A 20,155-nucleotide genomic window follows, 5' to 3' on the forward strand; every position below is an offset into this window, starting at 1 on the left:
ACAGGAAACAATTGCGAAGATTCACTTTATAAAGAATTTGGCACTGCAGTGTCCTGCATAATTAGTTTATGCAATAAGGAACAGAAAGCTTGCATCAAATGTGTGGTTGAATAAGGAGATACCATAACTTGTAGAATTAAAGTCTTTATTTCCTGTTAAATGATGACAAGAACATTCTTTTTGTCTACAATGTTTATACTACCTTGTTCCAAAAACAATTTGAAGCTGCTATAAGTTTAAAACAACTTAAAATGCCCCTCTTTCTCTTTACCTTAGTTTTAAACAAATTATAAATTTTCAATTGAAGTATAGCTGGCATGTAATACCGTATTAGTTTCAAGTGAACAGCATTGTGAACCGACAATTATATACATTACGAAAGGCCTACCACGATCAGTGTAGTTGCCATATGTCATCACACACATTTATTGAAATACTATTGACCATCTTCTCTATGCTGTACTTTTTAAAAAAATATTTTATTTACTTATCTGACAGAGAGAGATCACAGGTAGGCAGAGTGGCAGGCGAAGGGAGAAGCAGGCTCCCCACTGAGCAGAGAGCCCTCCATGGGACTCGATCCCAGGACTTGATCCCAGAACTCGAACCCAGAACTCTGGGATCATGACCTGAGCCGAGGGGGCAGACACTTAACTGACTAAGCCACCCAAGCTGCCCCTATGCTGTACTTTTCATCCCTGTGGCTTGTAACTGGAAGCTTGTATCTTTTAAGCCCCTTCGCCTCCTGTATCTCCCCATCCCCCTCACTTTACTTTTTTTAATGTCCTGTCTTCCCCCCCATACACTGACTTCCTTGCATTTCTTTTCACCACAGCGCCTTTGTGCTTATGGGGTTCCCCCATCCATTCTTTCTCTTCTATCCCCATCATTTGAATCCTTCATCTCTTCCAATTCTTTACTATGTCACCTTTTCAGTAAGGCCTTCTGCATACAAAAGGGACACACTACGTCTTACATTCAATAGTACCTATTCCTAATTGTCAACACTTTTTTTCTTTTTTTCTTTTTAACCTGTCAGCCTCCGTGTCCTAGGATGCGAGCTCCACGACGGCAGGGATTTTTCTCTTTGTTCACTGCTGTATCTCTAGAGCCTGGAACAGGGCCTGGCACAGAGTTGCGTGAATTCTGTTCACTCGCTGGCTACTAAGCCGTGGAGTGATTGGTTGATTGACTGAATTAGAAAGAGCAAGAGGCTTTCATTATCTGATCCCATTTAGCACCAAGCTCTGTTCTAGGTACCAGACTATAAAGATAAATAGAAAAAAAAAAAAAAAAAGGATGGCGCTTCTAGGTACTCATGGTGTTAGTGGGGAGATAAATAATTACAGCAGGGAGCCAAGGCCAGAACTTAAGTATGAATGACGTGCTCAGGTCGCACCGAGGAGGCACGTCTCTCTGCTCGGCAAGATCAGGGAGATGGAAAGATGCTTGGGAGATACCAACCAGGCCGGCCGTGTACGAGCTCCGGAGCTCCCCCCGCCCCACGCCCGTGCCAGGGACGCCAGACAGGAAGTCATCGCGGAAGGAAGCGGGGCTGCGGAAGTCTGGGGGCTGCCGCAGTGGCTGCGGAAGTCTGGGGGCTGCCGCAGTGGCTGCGCACAGGGGGCCTGAGGACGCCGGTGGGAGGAGCCGGAGCGCAGCCGCGGCCGCGCCCACAGATGACGTCACCGAGCGGCCTTCCCGTGAGCCCTGGCGCGGCGGCTGTTCGCGGGCTCTCCCAGGGCGTAGCCTCGGGCGCATCATGGAGGCCAACCCGGCTCCGGCTCCCGACTCCGTGAGTGCGCTTCTGCGTCCCTCGTCCCCGTTTATCCTTCTTGTCCTGTTCCCTCCCCCTTGCTTCTTGGCCTCCCTGCCTCCCTGGCCGCGCCTGGCGAGGGGGGGGCCTGCGAGGCTGTTGTCCTTGCAGCGTCGCGGGTTCTGCGAACGCATTTGTTGGTGCCTGCGGCGCCAGCTGTGAGGCTTCGACACGTCTCCGCCCCCTCTCCAGGCTCCAGCCGCGTGCGGAGCAGCGGGCGGGCTAATGGCGAGCGGTGGGGCCCCTGACGCAGCTGTAGGGAAAGGGATAACGGTAAACAAGGGAAGCGTCTGACCCGAAGTGCAAGTAGGGGTTAGCCAGGCAGAAAAGCGCTGAAAGAGGTTTCTAGGCGGAAGCAAACACACGTTCAAAGGCAAGAGAGAGAGCAGGTATCTTTGGAAAAGCCTAGTTCAGTTGGGTGGTGGTGGAGGGGTGACGGCTGACAAGTCTCGTGAGTCTTGCTAAACAGCGACTTTAACCTGAGGATAATTGGGAGTTCCTGAGGGGGTTTAAGCAGAAGAGCGATTGGGTGAGATTTGAGATTTCGTTTCCTGAGGTAGCAGTGTTCAGGGTACCAGTTAGAAGGCTGTGGTTGGAAAACAGTGAGAGATGATGGTGACCTCGACCAGGGCAGCAGTGTTTAGGTTGCAGAAGTGAGGACAGTAAAAAAATATATTAAGGAGGGAAAGGAATGCGTTAAAGGAGGACCTCGGGTTTCAGGCTTGAATTATTTGGTTGAAGATGCTGTTTGCTGGTTAGTGAATGTTGGAAGAGGAGTGGGTTTTTGCTTTTGTTTTTGTTTTTGAAGGTCAGTGTTGGGATATGTGGTGGCTGTAGGTTGGCCAGGTGGAGAATCTGGTAGGCAGATGGATATAATGAGAGAGAGAGAGAGAGAGATCTCAACTAAAGTAGCTTCTATGAATAGCTAGTAAGGACGTCCAGTGGCAGAGGTCACAGGGGGAAAGTGTATAGTGTTCTCAAACTTCAGTTTATATCAGTATGATCTGGGGAGCTTATTTAAAATACAGACTCTTGGGGCGCGTGGTTGGCTCAGTGAGTTAAGCATCTGCCTTGGGCTCAAGTCATGATCCTGGGGTCCTGGCATCAAGCCGCACATCTGGCTCCCTATTCAGTGGGGAGCCTGCTTCTCCCTCTCTCTTGCCCCCTCCCCACTTCTCTCTTTCACTGTCTGTCAAATAAATAAATAGAAAATCTTTTTAAAAAATTAAATAAAATACAGGCTCCTGGAGCGCCTGGGTGGCTCAGTCGTTCAGGTGTCCCACTTTTGGTTTCAGCTCAGGTCATGATCTCAGGGTTCTGGAATCAAGCCCGGAGTCGGGCTCCAGAGTCGGACTCCGAGCTCAGCCGGGAGTGCTTGAGATTCTCTCTCTGTCCCTGTGCCCCTCCCCCTGCTTGTGCACAGGCGCTCGATCGGGCTCTCTCTCTAAGTAAATAAGTAAGTCTTTAAAATACAGAGTCCTGGGTCCCCCACTCCTGCCAGGATTCTGATTCAGTAGATGAGATCCACGAATTCACATTTTTAACAAAACTTCGGGGATTCTGAGGCAGTGGCACCACTTTGAAAAGCCTTAGTATTCCATGTGCCAAGTAGTGGGCAGGCCCTCAGAAGCTAGAGAGGAAGACAGAAAGTATGAGAGCCTGGGCGAGGCTCTCATTATATTGCTGAGGCAATGCTGAGTGATGACCTGGTCCTTTTTTTTTTTTTTTTTAAATTTAAAGATTTTATTTTTAAGCAATCTGTACACTCAACAATGTGGGGCTCGAACTCACAACCCTGAGATCAAGAGTCATGTATTCTACCGACTGAGCCAGCCAGATGCTCTGACCTAGTCCAGTTTTGACAACCATGAGCACGGGTGACAGTGTTTGGCTGAGGTGGAGTGCAGGTGAAGTTTAGTGGTAGAGCTATTCGCAAGGACACCGAAGTCAATAGAACCTGAAGACAGGTCTCTGGAGCTGCTAAAGATTGAGTGAATGTGGAGGATTGACCAGAAGGCTAATAGAAGGGCGTTGGAGGAACAGGGATAGAGCTGTAATGGTTTAGCATTATCACTGGGGATCAAGAAGGATAGAGGTCATACCCCTCAGGACTGTTGAACGCTGTCAGAATTTTTTTTTTTAAAGATTTATTATTTATTTGTTTATTTGAGAGAGAAAGCACATGTGCTATGATGAAGGTGGGGTAGGGGAAGGGGGTAGCAGAGGGGAAAGGAAAAGAGAGTCTCAAGCCGACACAGGGTGGAGGTGAGAGGGGCTCAATCTCAGGACCCTGAGATCAGGACACAAGCCAAAACCAAGAGTCGGATGCTTAACCAACTAAGCCACCCAGGCGCCCTTGTCAGAATTTTAAAATAAAGCAGCCTAGGGGCGCCTGGGTGGCACAGCGGTTAAGCGTCTGCCTTCGGCTCAGGGCGTGATCCTGGCGTTTCGGGATCGAGCCCCACATCAGGCTCCTCTGCTATGAGCCTGCTTCTTCCTCTCCCACTCCCCCTGCTTGTGTTCCCTCTCTCGCTGGCTGTCTCTCTGTCTGTTGAATAAATAAATAAAATCTTAAAAAAAATAAATAAATAAAATAAAGCAGCCTAACACTGGAAGTAGGCCAAACTGGTCCCCTTCTGTAGAGCTGTCTGTATAGTGTGGCAACTCTGTGTCCAGAATGCGTGATAAGTATACAAAGGAGACTCGTGTCCTCCTTGGGAAGTCTACATCTCAGCTGAAAAAACAGAAGAGAAAACAAATCCAATGGGATCGCATCTTACGTTGATTTAGCTCAGGGGAACTCAAATGTATATACTTGAGTAAAAAAAAGAAATAATTAAAAATTGTACTCCACCTATTTTATTTTTATTTATTTATTTATTTTTAAAGATTTCATTTATTTATTTGACAGAGAGAGGGAACACAAGCAGGGGCAGAGGGAGAGAGAGAAGCATGCTTCCCGCTGAGCAGGGAGCCGGATGTGGGGCTCGATCCCAGACCCCTGGGATCATGACCTGAGCCGAAGGCAGATGCTTAACGACTGAGCCACCCAAGCGCCCCGACTTATGTTCTTTTTAAATACTGTTTATAATTAGGCATATTAACACTTAGATGTACATATTGCTGTATAGTATTGTATCCTGTTTCTGAGCAACTTAAAGGATTTTTCAACTTGTTGGCTTTAGAACCACATCCCACATAAGAGGGGACACCACGATACTGTATATGGTAATTATTGCTCTTTATAGAAGTAGGTGCAGGGTGCTGTGGGAGCTCCAGGAAGGGGGCAGCAGAGTCAGAGAAGGGTTCACAGGGCAATATATATTCCAGTTGAGCATGTTAAGGATTGGTACGGGTCTGTTGGAGAAAGAGGTAGGACCACCCGCACAGCTCCGTGGTGTAGCCAGTTATCACGCGGTACTTACAGTAGAAACAGGTAAGACCAAAGCTGGATGGTCAGCGGTCTGAGGAGTGACCGGACTAAGGCCTCTAAGGTTTCTTCCAAGTTCTAAACTCTAGTACTTGTTTATTTCTATGCCCTCCGAATTTCTTCTTCTATTACTTTATTCCCAAGATTTTGTCGGTGGGCAGGATGTTAGGAAGATGTTTTAACTAGATTCCCTTTCCTCAGGAGCAAGCCTGGCTTGAGGCTGCGCAGACCTTCATCCATGAGACCCTGTGTCCAGCTGGCAGCGGTCCTGATGTCCAGTTGACTCAGTCGGTAATTGACTGTGTGAAGACCACCTGGTTGTTCCAGGGAAAGAACCAGGGTTTTCCCCTGCCCCTCAGCTACAGGTAAGGAGAGGAGGGGTTCGGGAGGGGGTTAACTTTGGGACTGAAAAAGAAGGATTTAGAGTTAACCAGGGGAAAAAGAGAAGCATGAGGGGAAATGTGCTAAGGGGAGGAAAACGTGCTCGAACACAACCCCCTCTGCCAGGCTTTTCCGTCCTCCATCAAGCTGCTTCCCTTTTCCGGTGACTCTCCTATTTCAGCTGAAGTCAAGTTAGGGACAAGGAGAAGAGGGAGGAAGGGGGAGAAAGACTGGAGTTTAAAGTCTTCTGAAGCTGTTGCAGTTTTTTGTTTTTGTTTTTTTTTTAACAACACTTCCCGTTTCTGAAACTGTTCAAGGCAATGTTAATAAAGTACCACAAGAAAAGGATTCCATGGCCAAATAAGTTTGAAAGACACTGGGTATGATATGATAACCTTCTCTAGGAACCCTTCACAAGGCTCATTATAGTAAAGGCTCTGAAAGTCCTGTGACAAGAAACCCGTTTACCTCCTCATAGAAGTAACCACTGTTTTGAATGTGGGTGTATTTTTTTTTACGTTTTTATTTTTATTTTATTATTATCTTTTTTTAGGGAGGAGGAGAGAGGGCAGGGAGGAGCAGAGGGAGAGGGAGAGAGAATCCTAAGCAGGCTCCACACCCAGTGGGAGCCTGACCCAGGGCTCGATCTCACAACCCTGAGATCATGACCTGAGCCAAAATCAAGAGTCGATGCTTAACCAACTGAGCCACCCAGGAGCCCCTTAAGTTTTTATTTTAATTCCAGTTAGTTAACACATAGTGTTTTGGCTTAACATTTTAATTTAATTAATTAATTTATTTATCTTTTCAAATATTTACTTAAATTCTGGTTAGCACACTGTGCAGTGTTGGTGTCAGGAGTAGAATTCAGTGATTCATCGCTTACATATAACACCCAGTGCTCATACAAGTGCCCTCCTTAATCCCCATCACCCATCTAGCCCATTCCCCACCCTCCTCCCTCCATCACCCCTCAGTTTGTTCTCTATTGTTAAGAGTCTCTAACGGTTTATTTCCCTCTCTCTTCTTTTCCCCCCTTCCCATATATTCATCTGTTTTCTTTCTTAAATTCCACATGTGAGTGAGATCTCATATGGTATTTGTCTTTCTCTGTCTGACTTATTTCACTTAGCATAATACACTCTAGCTCCATCCACGTCTTTGCAAATGGCAAGATTTCATTCTTTTTGATAGCTGAGTAATATTCCTCTGTGTGTGTGTGTGTGTGTGTGTGTGTGTGTGTGTTTACACAACATCTTCTTTATCCATTCATCTGTCGGTGGACATCTGGGCTCTCTGCAGTTTGGCTATTGTTGATAATACTGCTATAAACATTGGGGTGCTGGTGCCCCTTTGAATCTGTATTTTTGTATCCTTTGGGTAAATACCTAGTAGTGCACTTCCTGAGTCACAGGATAGGTATCTCAAATGTGGGGTGTAGTAGTCCCTTCTCTTTCCGTTTTATTGCATGTGGGTCCGTCCCTAAGCCGTGTAGCGCAGAGTTTTGCTTACCTTTTGGCTTTCTGTAAATAGCCCCGTGTCCCATACAGCCTCTGCAGTTTGCTTTTTGTGCTTCACCTGCTCCCGAGATTTACTCCTGTCAGGAGCTCTAGCTCATTATCCCAGCTGCTGTGTGGTGTTCTGTGAGTGTACGGGTCACCGTTTATCCTCTAAGAATTAGAAGGCGCAAGCCTGTTTAGCTTTGTTTAGTTAGGCATTTCCCAGCCTCACACGCGCACGGGATACTTTTTCCTGGACTTACACTGCGCCTGGCAGGGCGGCGTTCCCTCGGCCCCGCAGTCCCTCTCCGTCAGGAAAGGCAAGGGGTCTTTGCTGAGAGCACAGCTTAATTGTGCTCTGCGTTATCCAAAGCATCCTTTTCAAAATCCCGCATACTTTCCTCATCCGTGGATGTTGTTATAAACCAATGGTAACTGAAAATGCCGCTTCAGCAGACTGTAAACCGGCTCCCTGCAGCCTGCGTGGCGAAAGTGAAAGCCCTCCACACTCCGCAGCGCGCTTCCTGACCCCGCGCCTGGTCCGTGCTTGGTGCTCAGCTCGTAAAAAACCTGAACATTTGCATATTTGCTTCAGTTCTTTTCTATAAGAAGTAAAACGTTACAGGTTTAGTGGAGTCTCCTCTGTGCTCCGTCCCGATCCGCTTGGTCGTTCCCTCCCCTTCTCCGGCAGCACCCACTGTCCTGAAGGGAGGTGCGGCTCACGGCGCGCGCACGTGCCGTTCCCACTGTGAACACGTGCCAGAGGACATGCAGGGCAGTGTACAGCATGTCCTGGACGTTCCCACATCTGCCGTTTATCTTGTTACAAAAATGGTTTTTGTGTGTATTTGATGGGTAATAATAATGATATTTTAATCCCAAAGTAATTTCTCGGGACACTTACCTGGGGGCTTTTTTCTTTTCGTCCCTTGTAACTCTTCTCATTCTCCTCCACTGGCTTTAGGTTTTCCTTCGTTTCCTACACTCCTCCTCCACGTCCATTAACTATTACAGTTAAATACATTGTTTATGTAAACACAGAATGAAATCTCGTTAGAAAACTGTCCTGCCACGTGGGACAGCAAGCTGCCTATGGATGAGTCGTGGTCGAGGAAGTTGTGATTGCTGTGAAGCCTCACGCAGTGGGGTTCGAGTCCTGCAGGTGACTGAGTATGTGCCTAGTGGCCCCCGTGATCACAGTCTAATCAAAGAAAGATCCAGATCTCTCAAGATTCTGGCATTACTAGAATAGTGGAAAAGTGGTAAGTCGGAAACTATTAGGAAAGGTTCCTAAAAGGAAACTTCTTAAAGGTTCTTCTTCTTTTTCTTTCTTTTCTTTTCTTTTTTTTTTTTTTTTAAGATTTTTAGTTATTTGCCAAAGAGAGAGAGAGCCCAAGCAGGGGGAGCGGCAGGCAGAGCAGGCAGAACAGCAGAGGGAGAAGCAGGCTCCCCACTGATCAGGGAGCCCGATGCAGGACTCGGAACCCCAGGATCATGACCTGAGCCGAAGGCAGTCGCCTAACTGACTGAGCCACCCAGGCATCCCCGTCAAAAATCAGTCAGTCAGTCAATCAATCAATAAAGTTCCTTGTTCTTCAAGATAAATGTAAACTAGACAGCACGATGTGTTGAGGCGAGGAGTCAAAAGAATGGTGGGTGAGGCTAGAATAGGAATTATTTGACGGGTATAAAGATTTTATTCGTGTTTCCCTTCTTCTTTGTGGAGTGCCTGCTGTGTGCCAGGCAGTGTGCTAGGCATTGAAAGTTGGAGATGAGTGACAAATGCAAGGATTTGAGGTTCTCACCTTCAGTTTCCTGACCTAGATCCTGAAGAATCTGGGACAAGTGACCCCTGTCCTTACTGTTTTATGTCCTGAAGGTGCCTAGGGGAAAGAAACCCTCTCTCCAGCTGCTTTGTCCTGGGCTTTTAGCAAAGTAGAGAAATACAGGGAAAGAACATGGACTTTTGAGTGAGTCACTCCTGGCTTTGCCACCCACACCACCGTGTACCTGGCCTCTCGAAGTTTCCTCATTGGTGGTGTTTACAGGGGTTTTTGGTGAAGCTTCATTACTGAGCGTGAACGGGACCAATATCGTGTGTGCATAGCAGGGACTCAACACATGCTAGTCTCCGTCTTTACCTTTTATATTGCCCAAAGCCTTTGGGGAAAGAATGAAACAGTCGTGGAAAGGGAGTGGGCCACCCAGGACAGTGTTCCTAGCTGTTAGGGCTCTCACGGGGGTGATGTCCGTGAGTATAATGAGGAGGGTAAGCTGTGACGGTTTGTACCTTTATCCTTTCTTTTCTGCTCAGAAGACCGTGAAAAGGCAGGTGTGTGGAGTGACGGGATTACAGATGTGACTCCGTCACAACTTTCATAAATTCGCTGTCACTACATTCTCAGTGCCGCACCTTGCCGTTGGTAGTGACAGCAGTGTTGCGACACTTGCCCGGAGAAAGGCTGATCTCAAGCATCTTTTGAGATTTGGGAGCTCGTGATACGGACTCCCACCTCAGCTCCTGCTTCCCTGCCGGTCTCGAGTTCTGTGATATCCCAGACTAGGAAGGAAGCCTGGCTAGGGCCACTGAGGTCGAGTCACTGGCACCTAGCAGCCCCATCGGGGTTCTCTGTGGAGCTGAGAGCCGAGATGCTGTCAGGGGAGTGAGTGCGGTCGGTGTTCTCCCCACGCTCACCCCCAGGCCACTGGTGCACTCCTCCTTTCTCTGGGTCCTCTTTGTGGCACCATGTTGTTCGAAGTATCACTCAGCACTGACCTTCCTCCCTCCTTAGCTTCTCCCCAGTCCTTGGACCCAGACCTCGTGCTCATTTCCTTAGGCTCTTCGCCCTAAAGTTCTTGCCCTTTAGTCAAACTCCTCTCATAGTTTGTTTTCCATTGATCTTTCCTTGGGATCTTGGGGGACTCTTTGAGGTTGAGGGTAGTTTCCTAGGCTTGGATGGAGCTTTGCAGGACCTCTGCTCCCTTCCCTCTGCAGCTTTGTCTCAGTACAGGACCTCAAGACCCACCAGAACCTCCCATGCTGTAGCCACCTGTCCTGGAGCAGTAGTGCGTATCAGGCTTGGGCCCAAGAGGCTGGACCAAATGGGACCCCCCTACCCCGAGAGCGGCTGTTACTCCTAGGGACGCTCACAGACCTGTCGGGGGACTTGGAACAAGAGTCCAGGAAAGGAGACCTCTATGTGAAAGATAACACTGGTGTCCTGACCTGTGAGGTGAGTAGGAAGGCGGAGGTCAGATGTCTCAGGTCCTCACAAGGATGGTCTCTAGGGAGGGAGGCAATTAAAGTCTCTAAGGGAAGAAGGGTGGAGGAGGGTGGGTGGGACGCTAGGGTCTGGGTTAACCGTTGCTCTTCGTCTTTTCTAGCTCATAGATCTGGACCTGTCTTGGTTAGGCCATCTCTTCCTGTTCCCCAGTTGGAGTTACCTCCCTCCTGCCAGGTGGAATTCTTCAGGGGAAGGACACTTGGAGCTCCTGAGTGCCCCTGTGCCAGTGTGCCCCTCGACCACCAGTCCTGGTCCTCCCAGCCCTCTCCCTGTTCTCTACCCAGAGACTGCTTCCCGCCTGCTCAGACATAGGTAATCCTTCCCTGTCTCGGGGAGGACAGAGTGTGGTGAAACTGGGAGGAGGGTGGTTGGCCAGTGGGAGGAGGGAGGGAAAGGTCCTGAGAACAGTGCAGGGGAAGTGTTCCCACCCGAGTCAAGGATACGACCGGGCTTCTCCCAGATGTTGAGTGCGAGTCTTCAAGAAAAGTTTGCCTTTTTCAAGGTCAGGAAGAGTTCGAAGGATGTCTTAGGAATAACAGCTTTGGGCTAGGGGAATTTTAAATTACTGCAAGATTTAGGGCAGGAGGGAAGGCATTTGTGTGGGAAAGGGAGATAAAAGTGCCTTTTCCCGCTTGTCTTTCTTCCTTAGAGGCAAGCTCAGAGGCGTGCAGCCGAATCTGGCTGGGAAGCTGGTTCGAGTGAGCGCTCTGGTGAGGAGTCAGAAGAAAGCTCACTTTGTCCTGTCTCTCGGCGGCGGCTCTTCCCCAGCTGGCAGCCATGTGTCCATCGTCGTGCAGGTGAGGATTGGGGTCAGATCGGGGGTCGTGGAGGTGTGGAGGAGTTGTCAGGATTCTTAGCAGGAAAGATGAACATCAGAGCAGGGGCCGCGTGGGAAAGGAGGCCAGCTCGGGGGAGGGGGCGCTGTTTCCTGGGACAGGGCTGTTGCTGGAGGGGTCCGGGTGGCCATCACTCCCGCACGCAGGAAGTAGGGAACACACTTTTCTGCTGTTCGCTTCATCTGAATAAACAACTTCCGTATCATGTGTGACTATTTCAAAATCTGTCGGAATCACTTGTTTTTCCCCTGCATTAGCGGGATGACGAAGAAAATTATTCAGCTCAGCACCGTTAAGCCATCGAGTATGTGCACTTTTTAAAAAAGTGGGTACTTTATTATTCACTCTTCTACATCAACTGGTACAATTTTAGAATCATTAATTTTTACGCTATTGTCTCATGACTTACATAATTATCTGAATAATGTTTCAAAAGCATTCAAAACAATTAAAGGATAAAAAGACTCTCTCAGATGCATATCAGAAAAGGGAACTCTGACATTTATCAGCGCTGTTAGAATTCTTGTGTCTATGCGTCATAAGCTTGAGTGACAGTGATTAGCGGGTGAAGGAACTGAAAATGCTTAAACTAAAAATGCTTAGGAGCTGCCCCAATTTCTGGTCTTGTCTCTCCTCTCAGCCTAGAGAGGAGCGTCTGTATTTTCTTTACATTAGACTATTTCATGTCTCCTCGAGCCCAGTGGAAATGCTCAGGGCGGAGTTGGCTCAGGGGAGAAGTGATCTGCTGTGTTTGTAGGCTGCTGCAGACATACTGGAGACATACTGTCACCCTAGATGAGCCCAGGGAATCTCTTCTGTGATGGAGGAACTGAGATCATCATCTCTTGAAAATGAAGGACTGGACTTGAGAAAAGGTTCAGGGTAACTGCCGTGCTAGGCAGTCGGGGATGAGAGGCTGCTGCTGAGCAGTGGCCGGGGCCCCGCCGGAGAGGGCTTGGCGCTGGGGTGACGTGGCTCTGACCTGCTCAGGTAGGGCTCTTGTGTCCAGAGAGGAGTGGAGGACATGGAGCGGTGGCCATCTGCTGTGGTGGCCTCGGGACGCAGGGGGGCCAGACGGACGGGGCTCGGGGTGTGCATTCAGATCCTGGCGTTCAGACGGAGGAAGGGAAGGGGCGCCTGAGTACAGGAGGAGGGGCCGCGCTGTTGGCCGTCCTGGTGAGATGAGCGCAGGGAACAGGAGCAGGGCGGTGGGGAACAAGCAGGAGCACCGCTGCGCACCGGCTCCTTGAGGCAAACCGCGGGCAGCCACTGGCGCTGCACCAGCGGGAGCCGTCAGGCGGCTCTCAGCAGCACCCGTGACGAGGGGTGGCGGCCGTGGCCTGACTGGCAGCGCTCACCTGGTTCTAGGGTGGAGGTGGAGTCTGTGAGGCTCGAGTGTCCTGAGTCGGCGGGTTTGAAGCCCCTGCGAAAGGCCGCGTGCTGTGTGGGGCCTATGGGAGGAGCGCGCCCCAGAAGCTTGTTAGGTTTCGGAACCGTCTTTCTTCCCCTTGTGCTTAAATTTCTCGACGAGCCCCTTCTGCAGCCGGTGGTGGCTTTATTTCCGTACTTCGACGGTTCTCATTCTCCTGTCAAATCCAGTCTTCAGTAGGTCATTGCTGGGTTTTCCCATCCTCTTGGCTCTCCCATCTTGTGTCCTGCCGCTCCCACGAATGTTCCCTCGCCTGCCCGGCCGATGTTCTCACTGCCTTGCTCATCCTGAGTTCTGAACGCTTTTATGTTGCTGCCTCCTGCTGGGATCGCCCCTCCCTCCCCCTCCCCTCCACTTTGACAGACCAGAGACACCCTTCAAGACCCTGTGCAGGCTCCGCTTCTTCTGCTAGGTCTTCCCGCTCATTCCCACCCATCCTGACCTCTGTCTGTCCCCGAAACCTTGCCCAGTGCGTGGTGCGGGTTCTGGTGCTTGATCGTATTTTCTGCGTCGTCGTGTGAGCTTGCGTCTGTGCTCCCCGGTGGCTTGAGATGTCTTGGGAGAGAGGGACCAGTCCGTCGTGTTCTCCTTCACGTCTGTCCCAGTACTGAGTACATGCGTGCCGCACATGTATTGGTTAAGTAAACAAAGGTGGTTTGTGTGTTGTGGGGTGGGACGGGGAAATGCAAAAGCCACGAGTTTTGGGTGGAATGTTTCTGTATCTTGGAGGAAGCTTTAAGGACGGTTTGCATCTCGAGGGGGGGATTGGGAAATACCTGGCATCTCCCGTGAGAGCGGGGTGATCCAGAACGTTAAGATTGGATTGTCAGGGCGCATGGAGAGGTCAGGCAGAACTCACGAGGAGCGGGTCGTTGAGGTCAGATCATGATGGGAAGAGACCCTGGCAGAGGGGCGGTGTCATGGGAAGCGTCTCATGTGCCGTGTTGCCTGCCCCCGCACAAGCCAGATCCCTGCCCAGCTGGTGTGGCACCGAGCCCTTTGGCCTGGTAGGTCCTATGTGCTGACAGCGCTGCGAGTAGTCAGGATCCGCGGGCACTGCTATCGCGTGTGGACGACCAGTCCCTCCTCTCATCTGCTGCCACTGAAACCAGAATGTGTGCGTGAGCTGGAACTGGAGCTGGATGGGCCCCTCTTGGAGGCTGACCCCGCACCACTCCCCACGCCCAGCAGCTCCCAAGACGGGGACAGGGAACCAGCTCTTATCCGCCACTCCACACTCTTATCCTACACGGTGAGCGAAAAGGAGAGATCCGAGAGTTCGGGGAGGGGGTGGCAGGGAATGCGGGTCTCCAGAGGGGGAGGAAAGAGGGGTGAACTGGACCTTCGGCCTCTCCGCAGGGAAAGGTCACTGGCGTGCTGAGTCAGCCGGCCGGCCTCTATGAGGTGGACGGGCAGCTAGCCCTCTGCCTCGCCTACCAGCAGTTCCACAGCCTCAGGAAAGTGGTGCGGCCAGGAGTCTCCCTGGAGGTATGTGAGGCGTTGGGCCTGGGGGCACAAAGGCCCTCTCAGCGGCTCCTCCTACCTTTATGGGCGGGTACACACCGGCAGCAGCAGGGTAGGAACTGCTACAGCAACAATATAAAAGAACAGGCGTGGGTTGGACGGTGGGTGTTGCGTACTCAGTGCCAGGAATGATTTGGGTGGGAGCTCAGATCAGGAGGGAGAGGCGGGGGCACTGGGAGCATCTCCTTTATGGAAGGGCTTCCCACTGGAGGAGGAGAGGCTGCAGCCAAATCTCAGGTGTGGGGCCGGGACGGTCTCCGGCGGCCGGTGAGTAGGGGGCGCCACACCCGCCAGGAGCCTCCTGGCCCACAGGAGAGCTGAGGGGAGCTCGTGGGAGATGAAGGCTTCCCACAGCGGGAGTGCGTTGTGCGGAAAGTGGGGTGGGGGTGCTGGAAGGAAATGCCATGTATGGGAGCAGTGGTGTTTCGGTGGGCGCCAGGCAGCGGGAAACCGCAGGTAACTGCCAGCCATCATTGAGTTGAGGGCTTCACCCCTGCTTTTTCATTTTTTCTGCTTTTCTCCAGCTCCAGGATGTTCACCTCCTGCAGTCAGTGGGTGGAGGGACAAGAAGGCCAGTGCTTGCCCCCTGCCTCCACGGCGCCATTCTCCTTCGGGGCTTCTCTTGTCAAAAGCCCGAGAATCAGTCTTTCTACCAGGCCCAGGGGGCCTCCCTGTTTGAGCAGCTGGTATGGGAACGCCAGTTAGGCCTTCCCCTGTACCTGTGGGCTACCAGGGCCCTGGAGGAGCTGGCCTGCAAGTGAGGAGGACAGGGGTCAGGGCCGGGGGCTGGTGGGGCTAGGGGTCAGGGGAGCAGGATCCTGCAAGAGGCACCCCCCTTCGGGGGACGTGAGCGCTTCTCTTCCCGGCCCAGGCTCTGTCCCCACATGCTGAGACACCACCAGCTCCTGCAGCACTCCTCTCCGGGGAACCCCAGCCTGGGACTGCAGCTCCTGGCTCCCGTCCTGGACGTTCTGGCGCCACCAGGCAGCACGCGTCGGAATGCACACAAGGAGATCCTCGAGGAGCCACATCACTGCCCCCTGCAGAAGGTAAGCGTGCGTGGGAAGCATGGGCGGCAGAGCTCGTGTCCTGCAGGACCCACGGCCGCACGCTCTGATTTTTCTTCCGTCCCCCACAGTACACGCGGCTGCAGACCCCCTGTTCTTTCCCTACTCTGACCACCCTGAAAGAGGAGGGGCGGTGCAGGGCCTGGGCTGCCTTTGACCCTAAGACCCTCCTGCCCCTCCCGGAGTCTTCTCATCTGACCAGCTGCCAGCTTAACCAGCGCGTGTCCTGGTCCTGGCTCTCTCTGCTGCCCGCTACCTCCCACCCAGCCCAGGTAGGTGGGGCGCCGGCGGCACGCAGGCTCCTCTGTTGGCCCCCCTCACTGCCGCTACCGTAGTCCTTCCCCGTCCCCTTGGCTGCACCAGCCTCTAACTAGACCGCTCCGTCTCTTCTCGCCCCGCCTGTTCTCCCTGTGGCACACAGGGAAAGTCTGGGCTCACAGAGCTGTCTTGCTGTAAATCCTTGTCTGGTTCCTCCCAGAGCACGTGAGATAAAGCGCAGGGTCCTTACAGTACCCCTGAGGTCCCTGCGGTCTCCTAGATCTAACCTCAATTCGTACACTTTCTCCCCCTCCGAGCGCATGGGTGTTCTTTCCATGTCCGTCCTCCGCACTCCAGCATAAGTCCTTTGAGGTCAGAGACTACGTCTTTTGTCCACTCTGTAGCTAAGGTTTCACATGGTGTCTGGGACATAGTAGCCACTGAGTATTTGTTGAATAAATACTCGATACCTTGTCCTTTGTCTCCCTGCAGATTTTGATTGGGGTTCTGGCAGCTTCGTCTCATAAAGGCTGTCTGCAGCTTCGGGACAAAAGTGGTTCCCTCCCCTGCCTAATCCTGGCCAAGCACTGTCAGCCCATCACTGACTCGCGGTTCATAGGTTTGGAGTTCGGAAGTGGAGAGAAGGGGCGGGTGGGGAGAGTCTCAGAACAGTAGGGTTAGGGACGAGGCACCTGCTGGGATGTTCTTGAGGTGCTGAAGTGGCAAGTTTGGGGACAAGTCTGGGACTTGTATTGGCAGAGAAAAGGAGCAAGGGTTTCTCGAGCCAGGATGCCGACCCCCGGCTAGTGTCCAGCACAGTGCAGTCCCCCGCAGTGTTCATTTCTCCCACCAGAGCTTTGGCCGTGCACACCAGCAGGACACGTCTTAGTTTGGGCTTACTGAGCTGTATGGACAGGAGAATTCCTGTAAAGGAAAGTTTCTTAGATCGAGGAACAGGCGTTTTGGGGTTTGTGAGAAAGTGGAACTGAGCCTTTCAGCCTAGGAGGCCAGGGGCAGGATTGGACGCATGGCTGGGACAGTTTTTCCCTTGGAGATGCCATCCCTTTGAGGCGGGGGTCGGGTCTAGGCCTTCATGTCGTGTTAGGGTAGCAGCTCAGGCCTGGGACGGGTGGTGAGACCTGCAGGGTGATCTGCTTCACTGCCCATCCCGCAGCCGTGTCCTCTTGCCGAAGTGGAACACTTCTCTCTCCAGGCTGCTTGGTGCGGACAGAGAAGTTCCAGTTGGTCATAGAGAGGAACGTCAGAAGCAACTTCCCTTCCTATAAGGAGCTGAACATGACAGGCTTCATCCAGAAGCAGCAGGCCAGGTTGGCTTCCTGGGGTCGTGGCCGCCCCCTGAGTCTCTGAGGGGAAGGGAAGGGCCTGGTGCCAGCGGTGGAATGCGGGGGCCCACGACGCCCAGTGCGTGTATCACTAAGAAACCTCCTTGTCTCTCCCAACAGAGTCTATATCCAGTTCTTCCTGGCCGATGCCCTGATCCTGCCTGTGCCCAGACCCTTGCTTCACTCAGCCACCTCCCTCACACCTCAGGCAGAGCCCACCCTCCCAGACGGCCCCCACATAGAACAGAGCCGACTCTTCTTGCTGTCCCACAAGGAGGCACTGATGAAGAGGAACTTTTGTGTCCCCCCAGGAGCTAATCCAGAGGTGCCCAAGCCCATCCTTAGTTTCTGCGTATCAGGAAGCTGGCTTGGGGGCACCCAGAGGAAGGAGGGGACTGCATGGGGCCCACCCGAGCCCAAAGGAGATGAGAACAAGGATCAGAAGGTAAACTGGGACTGCAGGGACCTGGGGCCTGACGTCTTGTGGCCCTAGCTCCTGTCTGGGACCCCAGCACCTGCCTCTGTCCTTCCCTCCCTCCCTCCCAGGTTCTCTTAGTCTTCCGTGGCTCCTCTGTCCGCTGGTTTGAGTTCCTGCACCCAGGTTACGTGTACCGACTCGTGGCTCCTGGCCCTCCTGTGAGTGCCCCACTTGGTCCTTCACTCACCCTGCCCCACAAAGCTTTTTTGGCTTGGGGTCTAGAGAGGGAGTGCCGGTGCCTGGCTACTGTCCAGGTCTCTAGAGGAAGGGTGGATTTAGGTCAGATGGAAGGCCTGTCTGAATCTAGACCACTTCCTCCACCAGCCTCGGGGAAGAAAATACAATCAGGTCTTAGTATTTTGTGAGCCTGCCTCTGGAGCAGGATGCACGCAGAGAGTTGTGTTCCTGTTCCCCGCAGACCCCGCTGCTGTTCGAGGAGGGCGGGCCATCCTGCATCCCACAGCGTGCTCTGGAGTTGGCTGGGTGTGCGTCCTGCCTCACTGTGCAGGACGAGTGGACTCTGGAGCTCGAGAGTGGCCCAGACTTCCCGGCTGGGCCGGACACCAGCAAGGCCCTGCCCAAGACCTCGCTGGACGACCTGCTCAGTGGCAAGTAAATGTCTGCCGGCTTCTCCAGCTCCCACGGCCGCGCTCTCCCGCCGGGGAGGGGTTTGGCGAACAGTGTGCTGCCCGCCACGGCGCGCGTGTCTTTGGCGAGATTCGGCTTCTAGAGGAGTGATGGCCCCGTGACCTGGAAGCTGTGTTTCATGCCTGAGTTTTCCTCTAGCACCTTAGTGTTCTGAAAAGATCACGAGCAAGCTTTCTCACAATTAAGGAAAAGCTGTAGCAGTGAAAGGAAAACAAAACAAAACAGAACAAAAAAACCATTAAAAAAAAGAACGAAGCTGAAATCTATAGGGAAGGGCCTCTAGCGCAAGCAGCCGCTGGCTCCTGGCTTCAGGAACAACTTTCTGTCCTTTCGGGGCAGCTGCCAGTGCAGACGAAGAAGCCACAGGTTTCTCCCTGTGGGTAAAAAAAAAAAAAAAAAAAAAAAAAAAAGCCCTGCTGGATGGTATGTGTAATTTTACAAAACCGGTCTCGAGTAGAAAGGATTGTTTTCAAGGGCCAGCGCGTCAGCCTGCCCGTGGTGGGCCCCCGGAGCCTGGGAGGTGCGCTCGCGAGCGCAGACCTGCCGTCTGCTGGACTTGCTGCAAGGTCTCTGCTTACGCTGCTGTGGAGTTTTGAGGGATCGGCCACAGTTCTGTTTTTCCCATAAGCCCTGTACTTTTTTTTCTTTTTAAGATTTACATATTTATCCGAGAGAGCGCGTGCGTGCTCCCACAAGCAGGGGGAGGTGCAGAGGGAGAGAGGATCTCAGGACAGACTCCCTGCCGAGCCCAGAGCCCACTGCGGGGCTCCGTCTCACAACCCTGAGACATTGACCTGAGCCAAAAATCGAGAGTCAGATGCTTTACGTGACTGCGCCACCCAGGTGCCCACCCTGTTCCTTGTGCATGAAGGAACACAGGGCAAGGCCTTTTTAGGACCTTATAGATGATGTTCTAGCAGATACTTTAGCCTTTTTTTGTCCTCAGAGCCCTTTCCAGTCTCTGCTTTCTTACGCCTCTGTTATTGCTGTATTTCTGTGACCCTACAGCTCCAGCGATTCCCTGGTGTCCTTCTCAGCTGAGATTTTGTCGCGGACCCTGTGCGATCCATTGCCGGCCCCTTTCTGGGCAAAGCCTGGTAATGATGCCCCCTTGCAGGAAGGTGTGAAGTAGAGTGATGGGGCTCTGGGGTCCGGCAGATGCCCTTGACCCCTCCCCTTGGCTCCTGCAGGCGGCACTCGGACCTCGAGAGCGTCCGTGAAGCTGACCGTGGCTGTGGAGGCTGCTGACTGCCAGTCCCGCCCACACTTAGACATCTATATCAAAGAGCCACACTTGCCTCCCCCACTGGGACTCCTGCCGGGAGCCCGCGTCTACTTCAGCCAGTTGGAGAAGAAGATTTCCAGGTGAAGATCTGCGAGGCCCATTGGCCTCCTCTCCCCACCGCTCCCACCCTGACCTCCCACTGCGCTGCAGCGCCTTCTCTTTGACGTGACTTCGTGTGTAGTCTGGCGTGTATGCCCTCAGCCCTCGTGAGATGTTCCACACGTTCCTTTCCTCGCTCTTCCCTCTGCTTAGGCCAGGGTGCAGCCCGCTGGGGGGGGGCGGGTCTAAGCCTGGGATCCCATGTCAGCTCCTGCCTCCAATTGACTTCTTTCTGCTCCTCTTCACTCTGCCTCCTGCACTTGCAGATGCCACAATATTTACTGTTGTTTCCGGCCATCCACTTACCTGCAGGTCCTGAGTTTCCCCCCCGAGACCACAATCAGGTCAGTGCCCCAGGCCCCACTCCCCACACTTCACAGCTTCGCAGCCACATCCTACACGTGGGCCTGGCTCTGGGATTGTTGCCATAACTAGTGTTCTTCACTCCTGTTAGAACATGTTGAGTGGGAAGGATCTCCTCTGCCCCAAATAAAAATGCCCGAATCTTATTATTTTACCCAGAAAGATGTAGTGTTCTAGGATTTCAGCCTCGTGTTGAAGGCTTTTCAGTCTAAAATGCGGATCTCTTTCTTGGCTACCATCTTGGTTCAAGCCTGAGAAATAGTGGATGGTCAGAGGGTCAGGATTCAGAATGAGCCGTGAGGCTTCCCAGAGAGTATGGAACCGGCTCCTGTCCCCATCCCTGTGCCTGCCCAGTCCTTCCAGACATAGCCTGCTTTGAGAATGCTGTCGGCTGTTGCTTGACTCCTGTCTCTCT

General features: G+C 52.3%; 1 protein-coding gene across 2 annotated transcripts in view; it reads left to right on the top strand.

Annotated features, from left to right (window-relative positions):
• Positions 1 to 1,563: 1,563 nt before the first annotated feature.
• CTC1 (CST telomere replication complex component 1) overlaps positions 1,564 to 20,155 on the top strand; it is a 20,169-nt gene continuing 1,577 nt past the window's right edge. Inside the window, exons 1-18 of one of the 2 annotated variants that reach the window (XM_026520928.4) lie at positions 1,564 to 1,795; positions 5,448 to 5,611; positions 10,122 to 10,359; positions 10,511 to 10,722; positions 11,060 to 11,207; positions 13,643 to 13,927; positions 14,035 to 14,163; positions 14,724 to 14,956; positions 15,071 to 15,248; positions 15,338 to 15,538; positions 16,017 to 16,143; positions 16,738 to 16,852; positions 16,988 to 17,312; positions 17,414 to 17,503; positions 17,764 to 17,957; positions 19,002 to 19,090; positions 19,184 to 19,358; positions 19,644 to 19,721. In XM_026520928.4, coding sequence (XP_026376713.2) covers positions 1,763 to 1,795; positions 5,448 to 5,611; positions 10,122 to 10,359; positions 10,511 to 10,722; positions 11,060 to 11,207; positions 13,643 to 13,927; positions 14,035 to 14,163; positions 14,724 to 14,956; positions 15,071 to 15,248; positions 15,338 to 15,538; positions 16,017 to 16,143; positions 16,738 to 16,852; positions 16,988 to 17,312; positions 17,414 to 17,503; positions 17,764 to 17,957; positions 19,002 to 19,090; positions 19,184 to 19,358; positions 19,644 to 19,721 — 3,014 coding nt within the window. In that variant the 5' untranslated portion in view covers positions 1,564 to 1,762. The remainder of the gene's footprint in view (positions 1,796 to 5,447; positions 5,612 to 10,121; positions 10,360 to 10,510; positions 10,723 to 11,059; positions 11,208 to 13,642; positions 13,928 to 14,034; positions 14,164 to 14,723; positions 14,957 to 15,070; positions 15,249 to 15,337; positions 15,539 to 16,016; positions 16,144 to 16,737; positions 16,853 to 16,987; positions 17,313 to 17,413; positions 17,504 to 17,763; positions 17,958 to 19,001; positions 19,091 to 19,183; positions 19,359 to 19,643; positions 19,722 to 20,155) is intronic. The other variant, XR_008959028.1, reaches the window with a different exon arrangement.

This window comes from Ursus arctos, unplaced genomic scaffold (genome assembly GCF_023065955.2).
Source record: "Ursus arctos isolate Adak ecotype North America unplaced genomic scaffold, UrsArc2.0 scaffold_14, whole genome shotgun sequence".
Classification (NCBI taxonomy): domain Eukaryota; kingdom Metazoa; phylum Chordata; class Mammalia; order Carnivora; family Ursidae; genus Ursus; species Ursus arctos.